The sequence below is a fragment of the Xenopus laevis genome, chromosome 7S (genome assembly GCF_017654675.1).
Source record: "Xenopus laevis strain J_2021 chromosome 7S, Xenopus_laevis_v10.1, whole genome shotgun sequence".
Taxonomy (NCBI): domain Eukaryota; kingdom Metazoa; phylum Chordata; class Amphibia; order Anura; family Pipidae; genus Xenopus; species Xenopus laevis.
Genome location: NC_054384.1, coordinates 91,705,173 through 91,730,031, shown reverse-complemented (window position 1 = coordinate 91,730,031; position 24,859 = coordinate 91,705,173). Strand labels below are relative to the sequence as shown.

Sequence of the window (24,859 nt, the reverse complement as noted above, 5' to 3'; positions counted from 1 at the left end):
ATGATTGCTGTGGAAGAATCCTCCTTCGGTTAAGATCCATGCCACATTTCCATTATATGTAACCGAGATCAGGTTGATAATCACAGCTTTGCTCTCCTGTGCTCCCCTTTGACAGATTCTCCAGTTAATATACAGACAAGCAACCTGTTATCTCATTGTTTAAAGAGAGAGGTAATTACAGGAGAGGAAATATACTTATAATTGATATGTAGTTCAGGCACTGCGTGTATAAAAAAGGATTGCTGTGAAAGGAAAACTGAACAGTTGGATTCCCTTCCTGCTTTGCCATTTAACATGCTATTAATAAATTATATTCACTGTACATTGCAATTAGTAGGAGGTATAGACTACAGACTTCCTCACAATTAGAGAAGTGACATATAAATTATAATGGAAAGGCTGCTCAAATGGAGAGTTCCTCCCATTTCCACAGTGAGATAGAGAATAGATAGCACAAGATGGTAATTACTTTTCCTAAAGCCAGTCTCTCTACTCTGGAGCACATGTGATGTAATAAAAAGAGATTTGCTAACCTGTTCCCCTGTGGCCAGTGATGGGAAATTCTGTTCTCGTCTGCAGGCGAACCAAGAAGGAAGACAGGTAAGTATCCGAGTCCACTGTAACGGCTTCCCATTAGCTGTCAGGAAGTGACTTTTTCAGGCACAGCTTGGGGAGCAGAAGAGCTAATTGCTTAAAGGGGTTGTTCAACTTTGAGTTAACTTTTAGTATGATGTAGAGTGAGATATTCTGACACACTTTGCAATTAGTTTTCATTTTATTATTGTTTGTGTTTTTTTTAGTTATTTAACTTTTTATTCAGCAGATCTCCAGTTTGCAATTTCTGCAATCTTGTTGCTAGCGTCCAATTTGCCCTAGCAACATGCACTGATTTGAATAAGAGACTGGAATATGAATAGGAGAAAGTCTAAATAGAAACATGAGCAATAAAACGTAGCAATAACAATACACTTGTAGCCTTAGAGAGCATTTGTTTTTAGATGGGGTCGGTGACCCCCATTAGCAGGAGAGTAGTCAGTTTCAGGCAGAATTTCAATACCCAAAAAAGTCTACAAGTACCTAAAAGGGCAAATGCTAACCTTTGCCTGTTAATCAGGTTCTTAGAAAATCAGGAGAAATGACACTGAGATGGAGGAAAATAGTATTCAAGCAAAGCTATGGATGCTTTTTATTAGAAGGAGGTAGTTGAACTGTAACTGTGTGCAGCAATGACCCAACATTAACTGCATGCATTAACTGTGTGTGATGATATGTGGGAGATGATAGAGAACTGCTGGCCAGGAGAGCAGCTAGAAGCAAACTCAGTGTAGTAACAGACTGAGCAAATTGGTTAGTAAAATAGATAATCAAGAGATAGTCTGTAACTGGTATGTGGTTTGCTAAGAATGCTGGGCAACTGATGCCATGAACAATAGAGAGAGAGCAGGGTACAAGCAGTGAGAAAATCTTGAGGGAACCTGGATGGTGCCAATGAAAAGCAGCTGTGGGGAGACAAGAGAGAAGGTGCTGATCAGTAGAATTCTGAGAAGAGAACAGCAGACAAAAGAAATCTAGACACAGAACAGAGACTAGCAAAGAGCTAATCAAAGCTGGATTTTGCAAGGTACCAGAGAAAAACTGAATAAGCAGAAAATCAAAACATGTATTGATTCCATGGAGGGACCCAATAACTGCACACCTGGAGACTACAGGAACTGGACCATAAAGTTCTAGTTACACCTAACAATGAAATGGGTTTTTACACATATAAGTATAATATACTGTTAACATTCACTTGTACAAAGTGTGTATGCTCCAGAAACAAGACAATAATTGATATAAATGAATACGGTCTGCCCATTCCAGACTATCGAGACAATCACTGGTTCTGTTATACTATGATTTCTAGGGCAACATTTGGAGGGGTTGAACTTAATGGACTTTAGTCTGTTTGTTTAACCCAACTTAACTATGTAATAAGATGGCCATTTTTTTCACAATGATGGTTGTGGGAAAGACTGTTCAGTAGGCAGGCAAGGTAACACTAACACAAAGTGTAACGTCTAGCAGATTCCACAAAAGGATCATTGTATTATTATAACCCAGATGAATACCCAATACATGTACCAATATAAATACTTTAAGAAAACCCAACCGAAATGTTAAAACATGTCTGACTGATACATATGGTACAAACGCATTGGTCATGATTAATCTGCAGAGGGAAACGGCTGGACTACCTTTAGTTATATAATGAAATTACAGAACAATTGTTACACAAAATAGGATATGATCATCTATCTAGATCTTCTTTCACACCATATTCTAAAACCGACCTTGGATCCAGTAATGCTAAATGCCAGCTGGGTGACAGGTGGTTATGCTACTGACCAGTGGTGGATTATAATAAAGCTGACCGGGAAGGTCACCCATTGCCCATGGTTCCAGGATGCCCAAGACTGCACAAATTGGCTACAATATTATCTGGGACTACTGGGATGACTATCTAATACTGCTGGGGGCACTTTGTCATAGAACTATATTGCCATGATGTGCTGGGACCACTGTGATTGCCGAGGCCCGGGTGCAAGCAGAGCAGCTCTACTCTACCTGCCCCGAGGGGATGTGGGCCAGGGTGAGATCACATATCCCCCACCCATGGTAGTTCTGCCCCTGCTGCAACTGCCAGATCTGTTGTTATGCCCCTGATGTTGGTGCAGCGGTCAGAAAATAGAGGGACTACTGTGCTAGAAGGAATAGTGTAACATTTACATTACTTTGGGTTGGCTAAAATTGGTTGGGATAGCTAAAAAAAACTGCCCCTGCCCCACATCTGATGCATCAACCTTTTTTTTCGCGCCAATTCAACCACTGATTAAATATACAAAAAGCTACACTACTTAATTTGTGTGGCTTAAAATGTTGTGTGTGACACTGAAAAAAGGGGATGGTTAATATTTGCTGGGGGTGTGATGCGTTCCCTTGGAGGTCCATGTCTTGTGAAAAGCCCAGAGGCCCAATGATCACCTAATCTGCTCCTGCCTCCATACTGCATCTATTTCTCTTATGGTTAATAGCTAAAGCCAAATTAGACCCAGTTCCTGCCTGGAATGATTCATGGGGCAAATTCACTAAGCGCAGAAAATGCGATAGCGGCATATTCGCCGCACTCCACCAGGTGAAGTTTCGCCAGGGCGCCGCTAATTCACTAAATTCCGAAGTTGCGCTCAGGGAGGCGAAAGGTAGCGAAGTTGCGCTACCGTTAATTCATCAAGCAAAGCAAAGTTACACTAGCGATGCCTTATTTGCATACAGCGCCAAGTTAAAGTACAATGGATGTGTATGTAGCAGCAAATACATTACACTACACAAGCCTGGGAAAGCTTCATAAAATAAAATAGAGTTGCTATTTTGCCCTATAGATGTGCCCACTGTATAGTTTAGGTGCCATATGTTAGGAAATGTAGGGGGGAAGGAGGGCACCCCCAAAAAAATGTACAATCTTTTTCAGCCTATCACCCTTAAAAAAGTAAAAGACGCCAGCGTTTTATGGGACTTTTTGAAGCAATCCCTATATACTCTATTGCACTTCGCCTGGTCTGAGGTGGCGAAGGCAAGTCTGGCGCAAGAGGTAACGTTCAGTAAAATCCGCAAGTTAGTGAATTAGCGTAGTTACGTCCCTTCGCCACAGTGCAAATTTGCCTGGCGTAAGGGTGCGAAGTAGCGCTTGAGTAGGTCCACTTCGCTATCGAATTTACCCCAGCAACCGTTAGTAAATTAGCGAAGTAAACTAATTTTTCCTAGGGTTAGCTACTTCGCACTTTAGTAAATTTGCCCCATAGTAGTGGAAATCTTGACTGGAATTAGTATAATGAATTAGCCCCAGTCCCACGAAACATGACAGATAGCACTATGGACCAAAAACATTCATGCCATCAGCCAAAAACATTGATGACTCAGCAATGCCTAATCCCTGGTCTGGGTTTGTACTGCAGATCCTGCTGACTTACTTATTGGATTATTTCCTTTAAAAACATCTTATTTGGAGGGCCGCTGTCTGCATTCTTGACCGATGTACATTCATTCCAAATGAAGCATCTGTCATTGACAAATGCACAACTTTCAACCCCTAATTAGCCCAAGCCACATTTTTTTTTTTACAACAAAGGCAAGAAAACATTGCAACAGCCTGACCAGCATAAGAAGAAAAAACAATACAGAGACACATCACCTAGGGAACGAAACAATGTGTGAAACTGATGAAAAAGGGTTAACGCTTGGAAGGGTAATATTTCGGTTATAACAATGGATATGACTTTATAACAGTAGATGCTGTTTTGGCCAAATGATCCTTGGGTGCACTTCCAGAAACCTGTTCACAAGGGTTCTCCAACAGACACAGATTTTTCTCCAATAGACAGCACTCCAATTATAATAAAACCGTCTTTATTGTTTGTACGAATTTGGTTCAAGTGTGCTCCAAAAGAGGACCAGGCTTCTTGCAGTAACAGTAAAGAATGGGCAGAATTAGAGAACATGGGCAACGGGGGAAGGCTGGGTCTCCAATCATTGTATTACATCCCCTGCACTTTTTGTCTTGGTAATTTTCTGATCAATGCCTACTCTGTCCAGACATAAAGGTTAAGCTCGGCAATTAAAATATACACAGATATTTTGCTTTCTAGAAGGTGGGAACTAATCATAAGATAAGTGTATCATATCTCAGTCCTGCCAGAGCACTGGGAAGCAGCTACGTTGCCGGCGCCGGAGGAGTCTGTGTTCTTGGGATGCCCCAGGTCTGTGCGGGTGAACAGCCACCAACGATGTCCCTTAAAACATATCAAAACTATTTAAGATCTTTGCATTTTTTTTTTTGGAGATGTTACGTTCACAGGAAGACTTAAAGGCTTGCCTCTAACAGAAGCTGACAAATAAAATATTTATGTACCACCTTTGGGGTAAAAATGACTGGGACGAATATTAAAGGGATACTGTCATGGGAAAAAACATTTTTTTCAAAATGAATCAGTTAATAGTGCTGCTCCAGCAGAATTCTGCACTGAAATCCATTTCTCAAAAGAGCAAACAGATTTTTTTATATTCAATTTTGAAATCTGACATGGGGCTAGACATATTGTCAATTTCCCAGCTGCCCCAAGTCATGTGGGTTCAAGACAAAGATACAGTAGTGCTATTGGTGTTTTACACCTGGATACTGATTTTGATTCCTTGGCGGTTTTTTTGGCACCTGATACCAAACAGGTATTTACTGGTATTAGCACTCCACTCTGTACTGCATGGTAAAATGTTAGTCTTGGAGGAGATGCTAAAGGTTAAAAGGGAGGTTCACATTTAAGTTAACTTTTAGTATGTTATAGAATGGCTAATTCTAAGTAACTTTTTAATTGGTCTTCATTTTTGATTTTTTTTTTATAGTTTCTAGCTTTCAAATGGGGGCCACTGACCCCATGTAAAAACAAATGCTCTGTAAAGCTAAAAATCTATTGTTATTGCTACTTTTTACTTTTTTATCTTGTATGCAAATCAATGCTTGTTTGCTAGGGTAATTTGAACCCTATTGAAATTGCAAACTGGAGAGCTTCTGAATAAAAAGCTAAATAAATCAAAAACCACCAATAAAAAACAAAAAGCAATTGCAAATTGTCTCAGAATATCACTCTCTACCGCATACTAAAAGTTAACTCAAAGGTGAACAACCCCTTTAATTTAAAGATAAACAATCCTTTTAAAGGATTGCGCAATGGATGATCTTATCGCTGAATGGCAGGGAACAATAACATCCTTGTTTTATTTGCCAATTTATCCATTTAGAGAAAACAATGTTTTTATTATCATTATATGGCAAAGCTGATTTCAGAGTATTAAAAAATATTGCATTGACTACACCTAAATATAAGCATACACCCAATACATACATGTCAAATTGTTTAGAGTGCTCTTCTGAGCATTTTTTGCAATTTACATGTTTTTAGATTTTAGAGTCACGCTCAATGATAGAACTGAGCAGGGAAGCGTCAGGAGATGCTTCCTGCATTGGAACAGGAATCTTTGCCATGCTGCCAAACTGTGGGTATCATGAAATTTAAAAAAAAATGGAAATGGAAAGAGTGCTCAGAAGAACACTCCGAACTCACTTTATTACTCAGAATATATAGTGCCGAGTGGTCTAGTAATCCTATATAATAAAGTTGAAGTGTCTCTGCGTCCAGTCCCTGTGTCCGTGGGATTGCGCCACTGCCCGTGTGCCCCACGGACCGTCTCTGGCGAATTTTTTTTAGACTAGAACAATTCTGTTTTTATAAATGTTTGACTACATATGTTCTAGCGCCCGTTAATTTAACGGGCTTAATGTCTAGTTAGATATAAAAGCATTGCACAGACACATGCATGATTGCCTGATAAAGCCTGAGGTATGGAGAGAGGGAGAGGGGTCATAGATTCTTTAAAAGCAACCCACCAAATGCAGATGATCTATAGTATTCTATAACATGTCGAGCAGCTGGGTAACCTGTGGTGCAGTCACAGAATAATACAGCAGAGACTGCAGGGACTGGAATCATCATCCCACCAGAAAAGTCAGAAGTTGCTATTTCTTTAGTATCCAACGATAGAGAAACTGAGTTCTATAAGGTAGAAGGAGAGCTGGGTTTTGCAAAATGTAACTTTCATTTTAAGGCTGCATCCTCTTGGGGCCCTTGGGAATCATTGCTGCCCATAGTTGCCATGAGTTGCTAGGCAACAGCAATGTGTGCAAGATGCTTTGCAGAGATATAAAGGGAGACCAAGTCCCAATTAAAAGTTAAAGCACAGACAAGCCTGATATCGTTTGCCCTCTTGCCTCTAATCTATAATGTATGCCAGAATGGAGGTGTTGTATGACGTGCAAAAAGCTCACCTTGATTTAAGCATTAACAAGCAGGTTCCCCTGTACCAACCAGTATGTAATTGCTATGTTTGACGTATACACTCTTCAACGCTGTGGGATATCTTTGAGCTTTAATTTATTGACAGTTATAATAATTGTAGGAGTGTAAGGTTTTCCTATGCCCCATGGAATGTGTTAGCCAGCTAGGCTGGGTCCTTTTTCCCAGATGGGAGGGGGAGTAGTTATAGAGGTTATAAAAGGGGATAGAGGTTATAAAAGGGGATGCTCCCATGTATTCAGCCTCTCTTTCTGGTGCATTTTCTTTGCTGGATGAGGTGGTGTGTAGCTGGGAGGGCCTGAGGTGGAGGTAGGCCTCAGTATAGGAGCAAGCAAGTGTCAGGTCAGAAACTGTAATAGGTCACTATAGTGACAGATAGGTTCAGGAAAGTTAGAGAGCAGCTAAGGCTCCAACAAGGTGTTTAGTGAAGGGTTAGCACCCTGCGATGACAAGGCCGCCAGGTTAGGGATAGACAGATCCTTGGAGTGTAAGACCAGCTGTGAGATTCACCTTTAGTGGGGATTGTGCACCAAAGGCAGGCAAAGTGACTCAATTCAGAAAGATGACTAACAAAGGATCAGACAGTATCCGTGAATAATATATTTGTGTAAGTGATCTGCTGCCGCTACTTGTTTCATGGAGTGTACCATCTGAGCATGCACCTTGAATATGTGATTGACTATTGAGAAGTGTAGCACAGTTCAATAAATTGTTCTGCTGTTTTAAAGAATCACTGGCGCCCAAAGTTATTTCATCCAGAGTAAATACTGTGTGTGCTTATACCAGACTGGTGATTCCTTCCTCCATACCATAAGCGGGGGCCCCACAAGAAGATACATAGTCTAGTTATATTGTGCCTACCAGGAGTTGCTGGGAGTTGGACACCTTGCCCGGGGTCTGGAACCAGTATAGAAACTGGAACCAGTATCGTAACCAAGGGAAGGTTAAAAGAGGACTAAACCACCCATGGGGATAAGTCCCCTCTGGCCCCCCTCCCTGCCTCCCCCTGCACCCCTGAATTTTACCCCCTCTAGAAATAGTGACCGCACATGCAGAGTGAGCACAGCGGAGCTCACGGGCACTATCTTCTTCTCTTCCGTAATCTTCGTGAAGTGAGCGGTATATTGGCGAATGAGCAGTTGGAGCAATTTTCCGGTTCGTGACAACTGCACATGCACCGAAAGAGACGGAAATTGCCGAAGGGGAGGAAGAAGACATGAAGATTACCGAAGAGAATAAGATGGTGTCCGTGGCTCCACTGCTCTCACTCTGCATGTCGGTCGCTATTTCTAGAGGGGACAGAATTCAGGGGTAAGACTGTGCAGGGGGGAGGCAGGGAGGGGGGCAAGTGGGGACTTATCACCATGGGGGGTTTATTTCTCCTTTAAGGCAGACCCTGATCCATCCACCTGTTACATAATAATTTAGGTCTTTTGTAGCCCTTATGCTAGCTAAACAAAGATATGGGAGCATTTAGTCTGGTATAGATATGGGATCTGCTATCTAGAAACCCATTATCCAGAAAGCTCCTATAGACTCCATTTTAAGCAAATAGTTCAAATTTTTTTAAAACATATTTCCTTTTTCTCTGTAATAATCAAACTTGATCCAATTTAAGATATAATTAATCCTTATTAGAGGAAAAACAATCGTATTGGGTTTATTTCATGTTTTAATTAATTTTTAGTTAAGTTATAGAGATCCAAATTACAGAATGATCACTTATCTGGGAAACCCTGTCATACAGTATATCTGAGTCAAAAATATATGGTATAGCATCTCCAGCTAGGTTCTCTGTTATAATTTCTCTATATCTAGCAAAGACTGGACATGGAAACCAAGACTGAAATAATACACAAACTGTACATGAAAAAACGTAGCATTTAATGGTCCTCTTTTTACTTGCAGTGTGTTTGCGATCAGTCTTACTGTGTTCTGCCATCTTTTAAGCCTTCTTTCTCTGTTAGGGGAAATAAATGGGATCCTGAAGGTACTGTATCATTTCATTTAGCCAAATCCCTCGATAAGAAGATCTTTACCCCATATGGCTACCCAAATGAGAGTTTTCTGTTCCCTCACAAAGTAAAAAACGTTATGATGCCGAGAACCTGTTAAACTGCTTGCTTTTTAGCTTTCATTTTCCAACAGCCGATGAAAAATACAATGTGCAATCTATAAAATGTAGGTGTATATTTGTTTTCCTTCAATGGAACTCAACATTGACATGATTACAATTGTATCCCAGTGTGAGCTGCCCAGCCAGTTAGAAATTCATTGACTGGAACATACTGTTCCACCCACCATAAAGATCCCCCAAGGGAATAGCCTGGTATAGGCCGGTATGATTCAAGCATAGGGATGGATTGCTGCAGCTGCAAGCTGTATTATACAAGTTTACCAGTTTTATTTGAGAACTGTGTAGGCCTTGGATCAAAAGACAATTGCTGGCCAGTGCATTTTCACTACTGCAATTCCCAGAGACCCCTAAAACCATAAAACCAGATGTTGTACACAGTGGGAGGGTAAAGTAAATACATTGCACTCAAATACAATCATCACGGTTTTGGAAACACTTCGAGCGCCATAGGCCTTATGGCTGTGATTCTAACTAGTCTTTATAATAGAGCATTCAAATTGCAGTGGCCCAAGATCTAAGGCCTAATTTGCCCTGTTTCTTGCAATCTACACCCTGACTTGTGGGTTGTGCTCCCAGAATGGAGCACAAAAGTCTGTATATTAGGTATGAGGACAGCATTGCCTGTGTTCAGCAGTTATTTATTAATGGTGAGCAGGCTGGAGGCAGTTCCTGGGCATTCCCTTCAACACCCTCCAGCTTCTATGTCGTTTAGCAAAGTAGGGGATGCCAACAAACTCAAAGAGAAGCAGAACTTCTGTACTTGCCCTCTAACTATGGCAGGTGTTATGTACAGGGCTCTGCTGTCCCCAGGGTGCTGAAACTTGCATCAGTAGTAGCACTTTTTAGTGCTTTTGCACTTGCTTGTAGGACTTTGATACCTTAGCAAGTCCAACAGTAAAGGTCAGATATACAACAGGCAAAAAAAACGGTCAGCCCCAAAACACAAAATCATTTCATTTGTGACACAGAAAATCACACAACAAACTGTCCTGTGTTGAAGAGCATCACTTCTATATCTCAAGATTGGGAGGCCAAGGCCATCAAGCTGCATTCAGAACAGGCAGACATATGAGGTCCCAAGACTGTACAGCAAACATTCCACTAAAGACTCAGTCTAAAGTCACAATGGACATATTTTGCTTTCCACCCATCACCCACCTGGCCTATCTGCATGCACCACTAGTCTGTGGATGGAAATGCAGACTGGCGACACTGGTTTTCCCCAGCAATAAACTTCTGTTGGTTTTCCCAGTTCAAGAGTAAGGGCGTTGTTGGTTCATTTGGCTGCTATCCCAGAGCACCACTTACCTTCTAGAATACTGTATTTAGGGTGCTGCCAGGTGATCCCAGTTTCTAATACAGAAAATGTAGAAACTGTTTTACATATTTATTTGGAGCTACAAAATAGGCTGTCTCTCAAGAAAAGTTATGTCTGCCCTACATCTAAGGAAGGATAGAGAATACCAAACATACACCTGACAAATCAGCACCTCTAGTTTACTTTTATCTTCCATTCCTCTCCCTTATAGATACAAACTGAAAGTGAACTAAACCAGCATTACAGCATAAGAGAACTACCTTGAAGAGAACTACCATAAAGAGAACCCCCCCCCGGAAATAACTCCTTTAAGGAAAATAACTGGTCATGTGAGATGAAATTAAATAAAAGGCAAAACTTATCACCCCACCTCGCAGTTGAACCGACACATGGCAATCCCAAATTCCCCCCACGCTTACCGACTTAGCAGTTAAATTGGTAGGCATATAATATATATTGATCCTTTTTACAGTTTAACAGGGATGACAACATGAGAGGACTGACTGTTAGCCCTATAGCCATTAACAGTAATACTGATACCTTCAAGTTAAATAATGTATACATTTTCACCCACAGGGTACCTAGGCACCACCCAACACCAATGGCCCAGCACCCTGGCTGACCTTTCTTCCAGCACAAGAAATATTAAATTATGTGTTAAGCTGTTTGTGTAGGGCATGGTATGGAACCCCAATGTCTTACTTACATTAGACTAAATAGGGATAGCTGTCCAACTATAGCTGTGCCCTTGAGAAAGTTGACCGGTATTACATGTTGTGCAGTCAGGGTCGGACTTTGCTGCAGGTAGAATTGCAACCTATTGGAGGTTTACAAGGAACGTAGTAGACAAAGAGCCAGAGAACTAGTGTGATACAGTATATAATAACACCTGCATATGCAGTGGGGATCTGGATTTACAGTATGTTAATGTAGGTGCCTTTCCAATTGACTATTTTAAGTGTGGCTCTTTTTACATTATTTTATTTGATAAACAGAATTACCCTATTGGCTCTTATATTCCCTTAGAATCAAGTAGAGTAAATAACTGAGGCAAAAGAGTCATAACAAGATTCTTCTTCCTTTTTCAAACAGTTACTTACAATATTCTCACTTTTGCTATTTTCATGTATAGTCTGTCTTATACTGACACCTACTGACAGCAAAATATATACACAGAATAACTAACATAATAGTAGTAAGAGATGAGGGGGCACATTTACTAAGCGCTAGTGAAGGATTCGAAGTAAAAAAACTTAGAATTTCGAAGTATTTTTTTGGGTACTTCGACCATCGAATAGGCTACTACGAGCTTCGGCTACGACTTCGATTCGAACGATCTAAAAATCGTTCGACTATTCGATAGTCGAAGTACTGTCTCTTTAAAAAAAGCTTCGGCAGTTCAACCTACCGAGATACACTGTTAGCCTATGGGGACATTTCCCATCAGGTTTCTAAGGTTTTTTTGATCAAAGAAAAATCCTTCGATCGATCGATTAAAATCGAATCGAGCGATTTTTCCTTCGATCAATCGTAGGATTTGTGGTAAATTTTTCGAATTCGATATTCGAATTCGTAGGATTTTACTTCGAGGGTCAAGTTCGAGGGTTTATTAACCCTCGATATTCGACCCTTAGTAAATGTGCCCCGAGATGTATATATCCAAATTATGCGCTGATTTGAATAAGAAACTGGAATATGAATAGGAGAGGCCTGAATAGAAAGATGAATAATAAAAAGTAGCAATAACAATACATTTGTAGCTTTACAGAGCATTTGATTTTAGATTGGGTCAGTGACCCCCATGTGAAAGCTTGAAAGAGTCAAAAGAAGATGGCAAATAATTATTCTGTACATACCAACATTTCAATTCAAAAGGTTGATACTCAGGTTTACTTATTTAGTTTAGATTTTTCCTATGTTTCTTTAATACATCAATTCCTTCCTGTTTCTTCCCTCACCCTAGTTCCCAAGCTTTAGAAATACCCACCATCATTCTATAAGAATGTGTCAAAGCATGGAATGTCATTTGCAGCAAATAACAGGCATTGACACACACAGTTGTTTCTGTAAAATTGGTTTATTGATTATGGTTACATGGTCAAAACATTGGCTAGTTCTGTCTAATACAATCATATAATGATTAGGGATGCACCGAATCCAGGATTCGGTTCGGTATTCACCTATATCAGCAGGATTTGGCCGAATCCTTGTGCCTGGCCCAACCGAATCCTTAAAATCATGTGACTTTTCATCACAAAACAAGTGTAAGAACATATTTTGCCGTGGCTCTTTTACCCCCCCTCACCGATTTGCATATGCAAATTAGGGTCCAGGTTCGTTATTCGGCCAAATATTTTGCAAAGCATTCCGGGGTTCAGCCGAATCCAAAATAGTGGATTCCGTGCATCCCTAATAATGATACTGTAATAATCAAGAATAAGATGCTGGGTGGACACTGTGTTTAGCAACTACAATTGCAACCGGATTTACTAATATAGGCATTACTTTGCCATTGACAGTCTCATCCAATCAGAAATAGTTTTTTTACAAAGCTACTACAAGTTAAAAAAAAAATATATATGATTGGTTGTGTTCAACTGCACAACAAAACTACAAGTTCAAATGCACAACACAACTACGTGTTCAAATACACAACACAATTGTGTACAATATTATTTCTGATATATATATACACACACACACACACACACACACACACAATAAAGCATAGGTCAGTTCCTGGACAGAGAATCCTATTGAGAGGCAATAATAAGATATTAGAATGCTATGCGATTGTTTGCTATGGATAACTTAGCAGTTATCGCATCCCCAAATGTCTTTATTCTAACAAACAGGCAACAATCCAATTGAGAACTTTTTGTCAAGGTAACACTCTAGGCAAACAGGCAGTTTTCTTAGAACTGGAGGAGGCAGGCCAAAACAGAGGACCCATTAGTTGAGCTGGCACAAATCTTGGGTTTTAATATTCTGCATAGGATGACACCGTGGTTATTGGAATAGCAGCCATACATCCTAGCAAATTGAGTTTACTTATCCTTGGAACTTAATTGAAACTATTTACATTCAGTAGTTCACAAAGAGCTGTAAAGATAAACAGCGGTTTATTTGGAATCTGGTTCAGATTGATACACATAATCCTCTATAGTTTGGAGTACATTCTTCGCCAAATCAATGACCTCCGCTTCTTTGTCGCAGGGAATGCAGTCATTGGGAATGCCCGGTGGACTGTGGAAATGAGGATACTGTGTCCTATGTTTATTTACTCCAAGTTGTACCATCTGTAATACCTGTTCATTGATGGCGCTGAGACTGAGGCTATATGTTGAAACTTGGTGCACTAAAGAACTTATAGAATATTTTTTGTTGCATTGTCCTTTCTTAAAGTAGTGAACTGCTAATAAAGCTTTTTTTACAGCCTGGTGAACTTTATAGAATACCCATTCTGATTGATGATGACCAACAGAATGCTCAGCAGCTTTCATGTCACACTTTGCTTGCCTGACCCACCTTTCAGCTTCTGCAGGATTCGGCCGTGTGTCACTTTGGTGGTAGGACCAGAAATTATAGTTACAGTTGGTCCTTTTATTAAAATGATCATGATGTCTTCGGTGGTTGGATGCTTCACTATCCCATGGGCGCCAACAGTTAGAAAAGCCCCTGGAGGGATTTGAACGATTAGTGGAAAAAGATTGACTGCTAGAATTCTGACGAGCTTCCAGATCTTTGACTTTCTGCTGCAAGTATTTGGAGATCTCTGTTGCAATGCGCTTTTGCCCAATGTTCTTGTCAGGATGATATTTGAGATAGAGTCTTCTGATGGCCTTTTCCCGTTCTTCTAGTGGTAGAGACCATATTTTACCCAGATATGTGTCAATTTCTTTTTTGATATCTTCTATTGCACTTTCATACCATTTTTCGCATATTTCTTCTTGCTGATCATCATTCTCCACCAGTACCAACTCTTTGCTCTTTTGACTAATGGTTCTCTTGAACTGATACAAATCAAGTACACTGGAATCAGCAGTTTTATTATGGCCAATTCTGATACGGTACATCTGAATTTCACAGTCTGTAAACATGTGGCACTCCAGTTCCTCAACTATAACAGCATAAATATATAGTTCTTTTTCAGAAGGATCCAGGTACCCTACGTAATCACCCACTTTGAACCTATGCAAAATGCTCATGTCCAAAGCATCATGCCATTCAGTAGGAATTGGTTCTCCTGGCTTGGGCAAATTATATGCATACTGACTCTTTTTAGTTTTACTCCATTTTATGTTCTTCTCCTTAAGGACATCAATAACCTCCTCAGGACTTTCACAAAGTAGCATTTCCATAAGGATTTTTAATGACATAGATGGAAGTTTGTTGTCCATTAGATCATTTATTGCATCTGCAAGAGTATTTACCATTTGAAACCAGGTTTTTCTATGCATTAAGTCAGCATGTTTTAAGTAAATTTTATACTGGTCTTCATTGCCTCTGATGATAAACCAATCTCTTTCGATACAGGTTCCATCCAATTGGTTGTTTTTAAAGAGATAGATCGTTTTTAACTCAAGACAGCATATAATTTCTATTTTTCCAAATACAGCATTGCATTTTTGCATAGTTTCCTCCTCACAAAGGTTTCCATTGTTTTCATGTCTCAAAAGACAAACTAGACCCTCCTGAAATATTGGAGAAAACAGAAGCTGTTCTAAACCAGAACGAATTTTGCAATCTTCTCCTTCGCCACAAAATTCATTGGCACCAACAGAAACAACTTCCTTTGTAATTTGTGAAACCATTTGTGGACGCAGGTGTGGAGGTAAAAGTTTAATCAGTTCTTTGCTTTTGCAGATGTCTGGTGGTGGATACACAGTTTTTAAATGTTGAAAATCAAAAAATGTAAGAACATGACTTTCCATTACCAATGGCAAAAAGCAGTCGTCAAAAACAAGCGTAGAAGATTCATGAAGTTTTCCATCACTACCTGGAAGATAAAGCAGTTTAACATTTTCAAGGCCCATTTTATTTTGTTCCAAATGTTTAAAAACATGTTCTGTGACTACAGAGACAGTCTTTTTGAGATTGCCATGCAAGGTTTCTTTCCCAGCAGTCTCTTCATAAATTGTGGAAAGAACTTCAACCAAGTGGTTAACGGTAGCCTCAGCAGCTACTCCAACTTTCTGAAATAACTTACTATAGCATGTAAGGAATGGTGGTAACTTGTAAAGATATGGTTGGAAATGCTTTTTATTGGAGAGACTAAAAACAACTTTTCCTGGCTTTGCTACATTATCATCTTCCACTAAAATAAACGGAATATCAGATAACAAACGAACATCACGATTAGTCAATTTACTTTGTTGAAGGAAATTGTAATTACTCTCTAGGACTTGCTGCCGTGTGTCTAACTGAGCTTTGGTCTCACATGTAACCCTACAGACATTTTTTACATTTTCCACAACTAGATCTGCAGGTGGGCTGTGAAAAACTCCACATTTCTCCAAAATAAATAGACCATTTTGTTCGAGGCCTGAGATAGTTTTTATAAGGGCCATTGATGTCCAAACTAATGATTTATATTCCTCGTTTTTCTCTAGAAGAGAAACTTTCAGAGCAATCATTTTGGTTTCTTTAGTATAAGAAGAATGCAGACATTTTAAATCATCCTGAACTTTTGAAGGGATCAAGAAATGAATGCTCCCCACATTAGCTCTGAATCTGTTGGTCATTGTGTTTATATCCATGGACACCAAATATTTGATCAACCCATCACTCTTAGGAATCAGAGGTTCTAAAGACAAGGAACCTTCAGCATCTTTTTCAACATTTTTGGCAAACTCAATAAACTCATCTTCTGAAAGTTTGTTTTTTAACCCCATGTCCAGTAATAGTTCATGAAAAGCAATTTTATATTTGTTAAATTTGTTGATTAGTAACTCTGGAATGAACATTGAATGAAGCTCCAAAGTATCAAATAATTTTACCTCATGGTCAAAAAAATAAGATGCTTTTTGAAGTTTTCCTTTTTGGTCTCTGATTAACTTCAGTGGTCTAAGAGCAGCAAAAACAACATCTTTTACATGTTCAAAGTCTACTAAGTGTTTTATCTCCATAATCAGCAGAAGCACTTCCACAAATTCATCTTCATTCAGCAATTCAAAATGGAAAAGCAGATATTCAGCAAGAAATGTGACTTCCTTCATCAGAGACATGTGTGTGTGCTTTGCTAATTCTTCATTAAGCGACGTGTTTTTGAGAAAAACAGTGTGTGAATCCAGTTCATAGAGCCTTTTTGACTGGAAGTGAATTGTGGAGTCAAGAATATATATATTTGTATACCTATTTAAACTCTGTCTTTTGCCTTGATGAGTCTCAAAAAGTGGTAATGTCTGGAGTCTGTCTATAAAGTATTTTCTAGCAGAATTGTTTAAACCTCTTAGGAAAAACCGAAGTAGAGAATCTATTTCGAACGATTCAAGTTCTTCCCAGTGAAGATCCTTTTCAGAGCAAAGCTGTTCCAACACCGAGAAACAATCTTTTATGTCCATTATGTAAGGTTTAATAATGGAAGTCGTTGTTCCAAAGGCGAAGAGGTTTAGCTTCGGGAATCCTAACGTATAAAGGATTGTTGCTACTTCACTCGTATTATCAACTAAAGTATACTTGAGCTTGCTGAGTGGCAGGAGAATGGATTCAGTGGGATGCTTTTTATAATATACTGGAAGTATTGCCCAGTCACTAAACAATGTTATAATCTCCTGGCATGTTTCATTTTCTGGGTTTGTTTCATGGCTGAAGAATTGCCACAGTTTTTGAAACCACTCTGTGTTTTCTTTCAGAAGCTTAGGGTGCGTCTCCCTTCTCTCAGGTGCTAACTGGCATGGAAGCCCTGGATGTTTTTTCAGCAAAAGAAATGCATCTTTTATGGTTAAGTCACGCAAGAAGCCACATTTCACCAACAACTCATGGTGACAAAGCCCTTGAGATTTTGCAAACTCTTCACAAAAGCTCGGAAAGAGATTGTGGAATTGTGAGTAATATTTAATATCATCTCTGTTAAAATATCGGAGCATGTCATCTTCAGTCAACAGTAAAGGAACATCTTGTAGATCTACTACCTTTTCTGTTTTCGGTTTATCCAAGCAGTACTGTAACAGTACTTTGCAATTCTTCTCTTCCTTGAGAACTGTGTCTGAAATGGGCAGTGGTAGTTTTCCTTGCCATTGCGATGTAACGCTCTTTAGAAAATTGCATAGTGATTTAGGGTGCAATTTCATGACTTTAACTCCAGCAGCTTTTAACTGTTTATACAATGAATGTGAACATCCACCAAAAGCAACTTTCATGCCGATATTATGCAGGACAATTCCAATCTTTTCATATTCTTCCTCAAAAAGAAAGTATGGCTCTTCCAAGATAGAACTTTGGCCAATTACTGACCACTCCACCTGTGCAAGCCCTCGATCTCTTTTTGACTGCGTCTTATAAACTGGAATATATCTGCAATGCTTTTCAGAGATTGTCCTATAGACCTGATTGACCATTTCATGCCACTGGGGTGGGACCGACTGTGTAATGCTCGGAAAGAAATATAAAAACTTGTCTAGAAATAATTTACAGGATTTCCAGCTTTTGAAAACAATGGTATCTTCTTTATCTCTAATGAATTCCTTGTGTATTAAATCAAGAAGGCTGCAGTATAGTGGAGCAATAACATTAATGAGCAGAAAACGGTTCCATTGAGTCTTTTGACTTTCGCCATCCTCATTGCATATTCCCCTACGTGATGAATCCACAATAAAATTAGCATTGATATGTACAGGTAGTCCAGTTTCAACTGGTAGAGGCAAAGTACAGAAAGCCTTGCATGTATTTAAATTTTGAAAATCATTTTTGCAAGCAGCCACAGCCCCGTGTGGAATAAGGGTTTGTTGTAAACCATCAGAAATCTTCTGTAGAGTAGCCACACAGTCATTCCCTTCAAACCCAATCTGTTTAGCTAAAAGCCAACGCTGCGTTTTTTTGGAGCTGCTGGTTATTTGCAATCTGTAAAACCTTCTGAATGGCACAGCCTCAGACATAGTTCTGTCATTCTCTGCTAACTGATTGAGTTTTTCCTTAAAATCGCAGCAATTGTTCTGAAGTCCCTCAATGTTGGTTTCAATTCTTAGGATTTCATGAAGCTCATCTTTGTGTGAAATTTCTGAAAATGTTATTTTGCTGATGCTGTTTAAGAACAAAGTCATGCTGTCGGCTTCACTTTCCAACTCCTGGAAAATGAGCCGAATATCATCACAGGACACAGTCTGGTCACATATCTTTGAGTTTGTTGCTGTTTCTGCTATCCTCAGAGGCAAGCGAAAAAGTGTACCCTCTTGTAGATCAAACCAAGATGGAAGAAATGTATTATAAACGTCTTCAAATCTACCCTTGAATTCATTGTTCACATTAATCTTTCCACCTGGCCTGTTAGAATTTGATGTTGGCAAAAAAGTTAGATTAGGATCAAAGATGCACATCATACTGTCCCCAGTAATAAAAGAAGGGCAATCTGTTATATGGTACACTGTATTAAATCCAGTGCCAAATTTCCCAGTTTTGTCTAAACAGTCTGCTTTGCCACCTTTGCCTAACTGTTGAATGCCTTCTATATCGTTTTCTGTAAATTTCTTGTTATTGTAAATACAAAGAGCAGGACCCTGAAGAAGATTCCACTGCGGCCCAAATGTACTTGCTGTTTGGTGTTTTCTACTGTCCAAGACAAAGCTGATTTCAGTAGCCTCTGAATCATCTGCATTCTGAATCAGTTCCTTTAAAACATCGTTTTTAGAGGAATACTCCCTTATTATGTTCTTGATGCGTGTAGCAAGCTCTTCCTTCACTCCAAAGTCAGAAATCCAGCTGAAAGCATTAGAAACAGCTAATCTTTCTAGTGTATGGTGAGTCTTTGTTTTGATCCCCAGTTTTATAGCAACATCCCATGAAATCCTGCCATGGCAAAAACGCAGACCTTCGTCAAAGGGTATTGAGGGAGAATCATTGTAGAATAACTGATCAGCATGTAGTAAAGTGCCCTGTGTGTCTGGTACAAGTATTTGATGGTCATCCTTATTAAGTATTTTTTTTGAACTATATTCGATTAAACTTAATGCAACCTCTAGCTCATCCTCTGGGAGAGGGCTTTCTTTATTCTTTTCATGCATTTGCTTTAGAACAGCCACATAGTGGCAAATGGAAAATTCCTCACTGAGCTCAATGTATTTCCACAACTGAGGATATTCTTGATACTCCTTTGGCAGCTGATACAGGTAAGGTGACACATCAAATGGCATCTTATGTGCAACCTGACGAAGGGGTACGCCCCCGAAACGTTGTAACCTGTTTGGCTTGACATTAAACACGGGTAATAACCCTTGAGCAAACTTCGTGTGCTGGATTAATTATTACGTATCTTATGTGCAACACAATTTATTGGTACAAACCCCTTACCAACATATACAAAAGGACTGTTGGAGTCTGTAAGTTCTTTCAGAAGTTGTAATTGATTTGGTTCCTTTTGCACCAGTTTGTTTAAAAATGTATAGCAGTTTTTTGCTATCTGAGAAACATCTTCCGTTCTTAGCACAGAATGCATTTTACAAGCTTCCTGCAACTGCATTATAATCATCTCAGAAGTAGGGATCCGATCCAAGCCCAAGAAAGTTAACATTCTAACAGAAAATTCTATTTGTTTTGCAACATGCTCTTCGCTTAATACTGGCTTAATCAGGCAAACAAGAGCCTTATGTTTATAGTGGTAAAGATCCCGAGAGTTCATCAAAAGAAGGTCATTTATACCTTCATACTGACTTTGGGGGGACACTGAAGGTAAAAACACAATGTTTCTAAAATCTGTTTCATACTCATTACCTGGGGACAGGTAAAGTAGATCTTCCAGTAGCTCCAGCACACAACAGATTTGTTGTAACCCCTTTTTTATATCCTTCTTCCAAACACTATTTATTTGATGTGCTCTCTCCATTAGTTCATCCATTGGAAGTGAATCTTTCCTCATCCCTAGTGCTTTCAATCGTTCTAGTCTGCGACTTGTCAGAAATTCAACACCTTGGGGGAAACACCCCTCCTCTTCATCATACAATAATGATACTTTCCCCTCTGGGTGCACTAGTTTCCCAATAAGCTGTAGCTTTCCATTAGATGAAGGAATGCAAGGCTGAGACATTAACAGGTTATCCAATTGCTTGTCGTCCAAATCAATGGCATAAATGATGAGAGCATTTCTGTCTTGTGCATCTAATAAGGCAAGATTTGCAAACACAATCTCCCTGTAAAACCTTTCACAGTCAAATGTATTTGGCAGAAGTTCACTAGAACAATCACTGGCAATGAAACTATTTTTGATCATTTCTGGAAGGGGAATTGCCATGTATGGTTTTTTAAGAACTGAATAAAAGACTGTGTTGGCCAACTTGTGCATTTGCTCATCTTGGATATTGTCTAATTGGAGAAAGCAGGCATATTTTATAGAGCATGATTCTTGGCCATTGCTAAAGAGCTCAGGAAGAAAATCTGCTAATCCAAAAGCTATGGCTTGGTAGAAAGCTTTTGCCACTTCAGTGAACTGGGTCTTCGATTTTGTGATGTCAGGCCAAAATGTGTAATAGTAATAATCCTGTATGTCGCCATTGTTGCTCATTTTCTGTAACTGAGTCAAGGCTTGTATCAGTGCAACTACAGCAGCATCACCAAGTAATTTCCTATTCCATTCTCCCTTTTCTGTTGTATCCCACAGGTTCTTTCTATTGGACATAACTGCAAAGGTTCCGTTAAGATGAAAAGGTAATCCTGAAGAGACGGGAAGGGGTAAAAAACAGAAAACCTTTCCACTGAAGTCTCTTAGATTAGGGGCCAATTTTTCAGTATCGTAATGTTTCCTTAAAGGAAGAGCAACACCAGCAACAGGAAGGTAAGTATTAAATCTCTTATTCTGACTGAACATCTGAAGTGACTCTTTTATTCCTAAACTGGACTGAACAAGGTAATACGTTTCCTCGGCTGTCTTGGTATCAGTCACCGTCATTTTTATTATATCTGACCCAGTAAAATCTAAGATGTTCATGTTCATTCTGAGTATGTTTAAAGCATTTATTTGTTCTTGTAGAATCGTTTTGTCAGGCATATCCAAAGTTTGCACTTTGTCTCTTTGAACCATCACCATTGATTTATCAGCCTGAGGGCAGAGATCTTCTTCAAGACAGTTTAAACCAACCTTGTGTATGTTCTTTAAGAAAATGAGAAGAGTACTGGCTGCTTCTTCAAAACTGTGAATGATGCCATTTATCTGTTCTTCAGTAAAGGGCTGTTGGCATATTTGGGAGTCTTTGGCTTCTTTCTCTGTCCTGAAAGGCAGACGGATTAGAGTCCCATCATAGGAAAATGGCTTGTTAAGATCACAGCCAAACACATTTGAAAATGGCTGGAATTGATCAGAAAATACATGAAGAATGTCAGGTTGCATTCGGAGGTTCAGCTTGATTCCAGGGTTTGCGGAATTTAAAATGTGTTTCTTAATGTGGTTGACATTGGGGTCAAATATAAGAACATTTGATCCACTCATTATTGTTGGTACATCTGTGATGTGATACACTGTATTAAAACCCAACCCAAATTTCCCAATTTTCTTCATTTCAGTTTCCTTTGTGGAAGCTCCAATACGCGTGATATTACGGAAATCATTGTCTGTGAACTTGCGGTCATTGTAAGACCAAAGAGCTGGTCCATGGCAGTTGGCCATGTCAGGATCTATCAGACTTTGGTGTGATCCAGAATTCTGCCTCCTATCAACTAAAAATTGGCATACAGTAGCCTCTGCATCTTCTGCATTCTGTATGAGTTCTTTAAAAAGCTCCGCCTGTTCGCTATATTCTCTTAGAATGTTTTTAATTCTGAGTGTGATGGGTTCTGAGGGTCCCCAGGGCTCAAAAATCTCTGGGTTCAGTACCTTAGTGCTTAAAAGTGGAATATTTAAAAACCTAGCAGTTGTGGAGGAGACATCTTCATGAACAATGTAATAGTCTGTGCTGTTAGTAAGAATGTCATTTAAATGCTGCTTATCCATATCACAAAACACAGTAGTGCACAGTGGCTGAAGGCTAAAGTTATTTCTGCCATCCTCTACTGGAATAGGAAGGTCATCATTCCCTTGAACAGATTTTGCTTTCATCCAGTCCAAGATGGATATTGCCAGCCTCATTTCCTTCAAACAGTTAGACTTATGCTCCGTGCCTAGGCTTTTCTTCAGTGTATAAAGTATGCTAGTCACTTCATTCTCTGACAGTTTCTCACAGACACCACATTTGATGAAGAGGTCTTTGTAGATTAGAAACTCTCCAGGCACTTTTTTCACATAGGGACTTAATTCCAAACTTTCAGGGTAGAACAAAACAATGTCACCTACATTGGAAAAGTCATCTCCATTCCAAATGAGCACGTTCTGTATAGACGTACAGTTTTCCTGCAAGTAATTGTAAATATTGTGCAGTTTCATGTGGAAGGAGGAGGGATCTATCTTTTGGAATCTTCTGCTAAGAATCTGAAGATTTTCAACTACTTTTTTAGGAGCTGGTGGTTTGTTTAAGCCAAGTATCTCACTTGAAGATTTGTTAAAGTAATTTGTTAAGTACATTGAATATTCCACAAAGTTTCTGTACTTCAGACTTTTAAGCTTCCCTGGCTCAATCATCAAAGTCACTGATTCAACAGGAACCCAAGGAAGGCTGCGTAGTATGTCCAAATCACTTTCATTACACTGTGATAAAACACCAGTCTCATTGCAGACTTTAATAAGAGCTTTGGCCTTCTGTAATGAAGCCTGATAATCTCCTTCAGTTATTTTAGTTGAGATTTGTAGAACGTCATCCACTGAGATTCTGTTTATGGAATCCTTTAAACCCAAGGTCCTTAATGACTTCAAGACCACTGTTTCATTGTAAGCAGTAGGTGGGAATTTCTCTGGTCCAAAGAGTTCTTTAAAAACGTTTACTGTAGGGTCATAAAGAACAGAGGGCTTGATGCATTCACCGTTGAAAGGGATGAAGGAAAGACTTTTGCACAGTTCTATCAGGTCGTTACTCTGGGTGAACAGTGTATCGCCATTGCTCAAAATCCACAGCATTATATTCTGCACATGTGGCGGAGAAGATGCATATAATCCCTGATGAATGGCCTTCACTAAAAGTAAAGCTGCATCTTTAGCATGTAGAAAAGGTATATTCATCAGGCAAAGAAGCCTCCGGTCCTCTTCATCTCTGCATTTGATAAGTGCTTTTGGAAACACCAAGTTTCCTGGGACCTCAGGGAAAGTGGTATTTTCCAGTGCACATAAGTTAAGAGCAGGTACCAGTGCAGAGTTGGAGTTATCTAATGTTTTCACACTGCAAAAGATAGGCAGTTGGCAAATAACATTCATTTCAAGCTCACTGAGGGGGCAGGCTTGCGAAAGGAAGTTTGCCAACATCTGTAGGTTTTTTTCAGGCATGCTAGCCAGGGTTTGAGTAATTTGTTTCAAATAGGAAAATATTGTAAGGATGTTATTTGGAGTGGGCTCCAAGATGTACTCTGAAAGTTTTGTATGGCACAACCACGAGCTTGTCTTTTGTATAATGGTGCAGCCAATTTGCTCAAGCACGTTAGCAATACAGTCATTCAAGATGTGCCTTTCTTTGCTCCAATACAGTAAAGCAGTATTTTTCTGCAGTCGAGCGAGACGAACACTGGTGCCGCTGGAAATATGATTTAATGGCACCAGTGGTTGGTTTTCAAAGGTGCTCAAACATTTATTATGTTCTAGAAATTCCCAGAATACACTAAGCCATTCAACTGGTGGGTTACTTGGGTCTCCAGGACACCAGATGACTTGGTTGTCACAACTGTTCCACGTTTTTGGAAGGGATGCAGTCAGGTTTCTTTTTATGACATCAATGTCTAAGCACACAAGGTTCTTGAAAATTTCTGGAGAGAAAAAAAACAAACAATATTATCAATCTGTTTTTAGGACAGAATTTTTAAAATAAAACATATTCTTAAGGTGAAAAAAAAAGATTGATAACACGCAGGTAAGAGAAGGTCAAATGTTTGAGACAGGTCTGTAAGGAGAAAGAAAGGCTTATGTTACGGCACCCACAAGTGGTTGTATTGACTTACCTGAAACCCGGGCCAGTGCTCCTATCAGCACAAAATTGCACTGGCCAGGGGTTATACCAGCAAGCACCACAGAGAGATCCTTTTCCGTATTTCTCTTTCTTTGCGCGGCTGTGCATGCGCAGTTGAACGAAAAGCTGAACTTTTTTTTTTTAAAAGGTTTTTATTTTTGCTTTTATAACACAATAGACAGTACACATCAAAACACGTACAGCTTGGTTACGACAATTCAAGAGCAGATATACATCA

At 39.4% G+C, this 24,859-nt stretch overlaps 1 protein-coding gene across 3 annotated transcripts in view; it reads right to left on the bottom strand.

Moving 5' to 3' along the window:
- Positions 1-12,459: 12,459 nt before the first annotated feature.
- Positions 12,460-24,859, bottom strand: part of LOC108697739 (sacsin) — a 34,619-nt gene continuing 22,219 nt past the window's right edge. For all 3 annotated transcript variants that reach the window (XM_018228064.2, XM_041571542.1, XM_041571543.1), the window contains exons 8-9: positions 19,875-24,421; positions 12,460-19,755 (exon numbers count right to left, since the gene is read on the bottom strand). In XM_018228064.2, the coding sequence (XP_018083553.1) occupies positions 13,519-19,755; positions 19,875-24,421 (10,784 nt within the window). In that variant the 3' untranslated portion in view covers positions 12,460-13,518. The remainder of the gene's footprint in view (positions 19,756-19,874; positions 24,422-24,859) is intronic.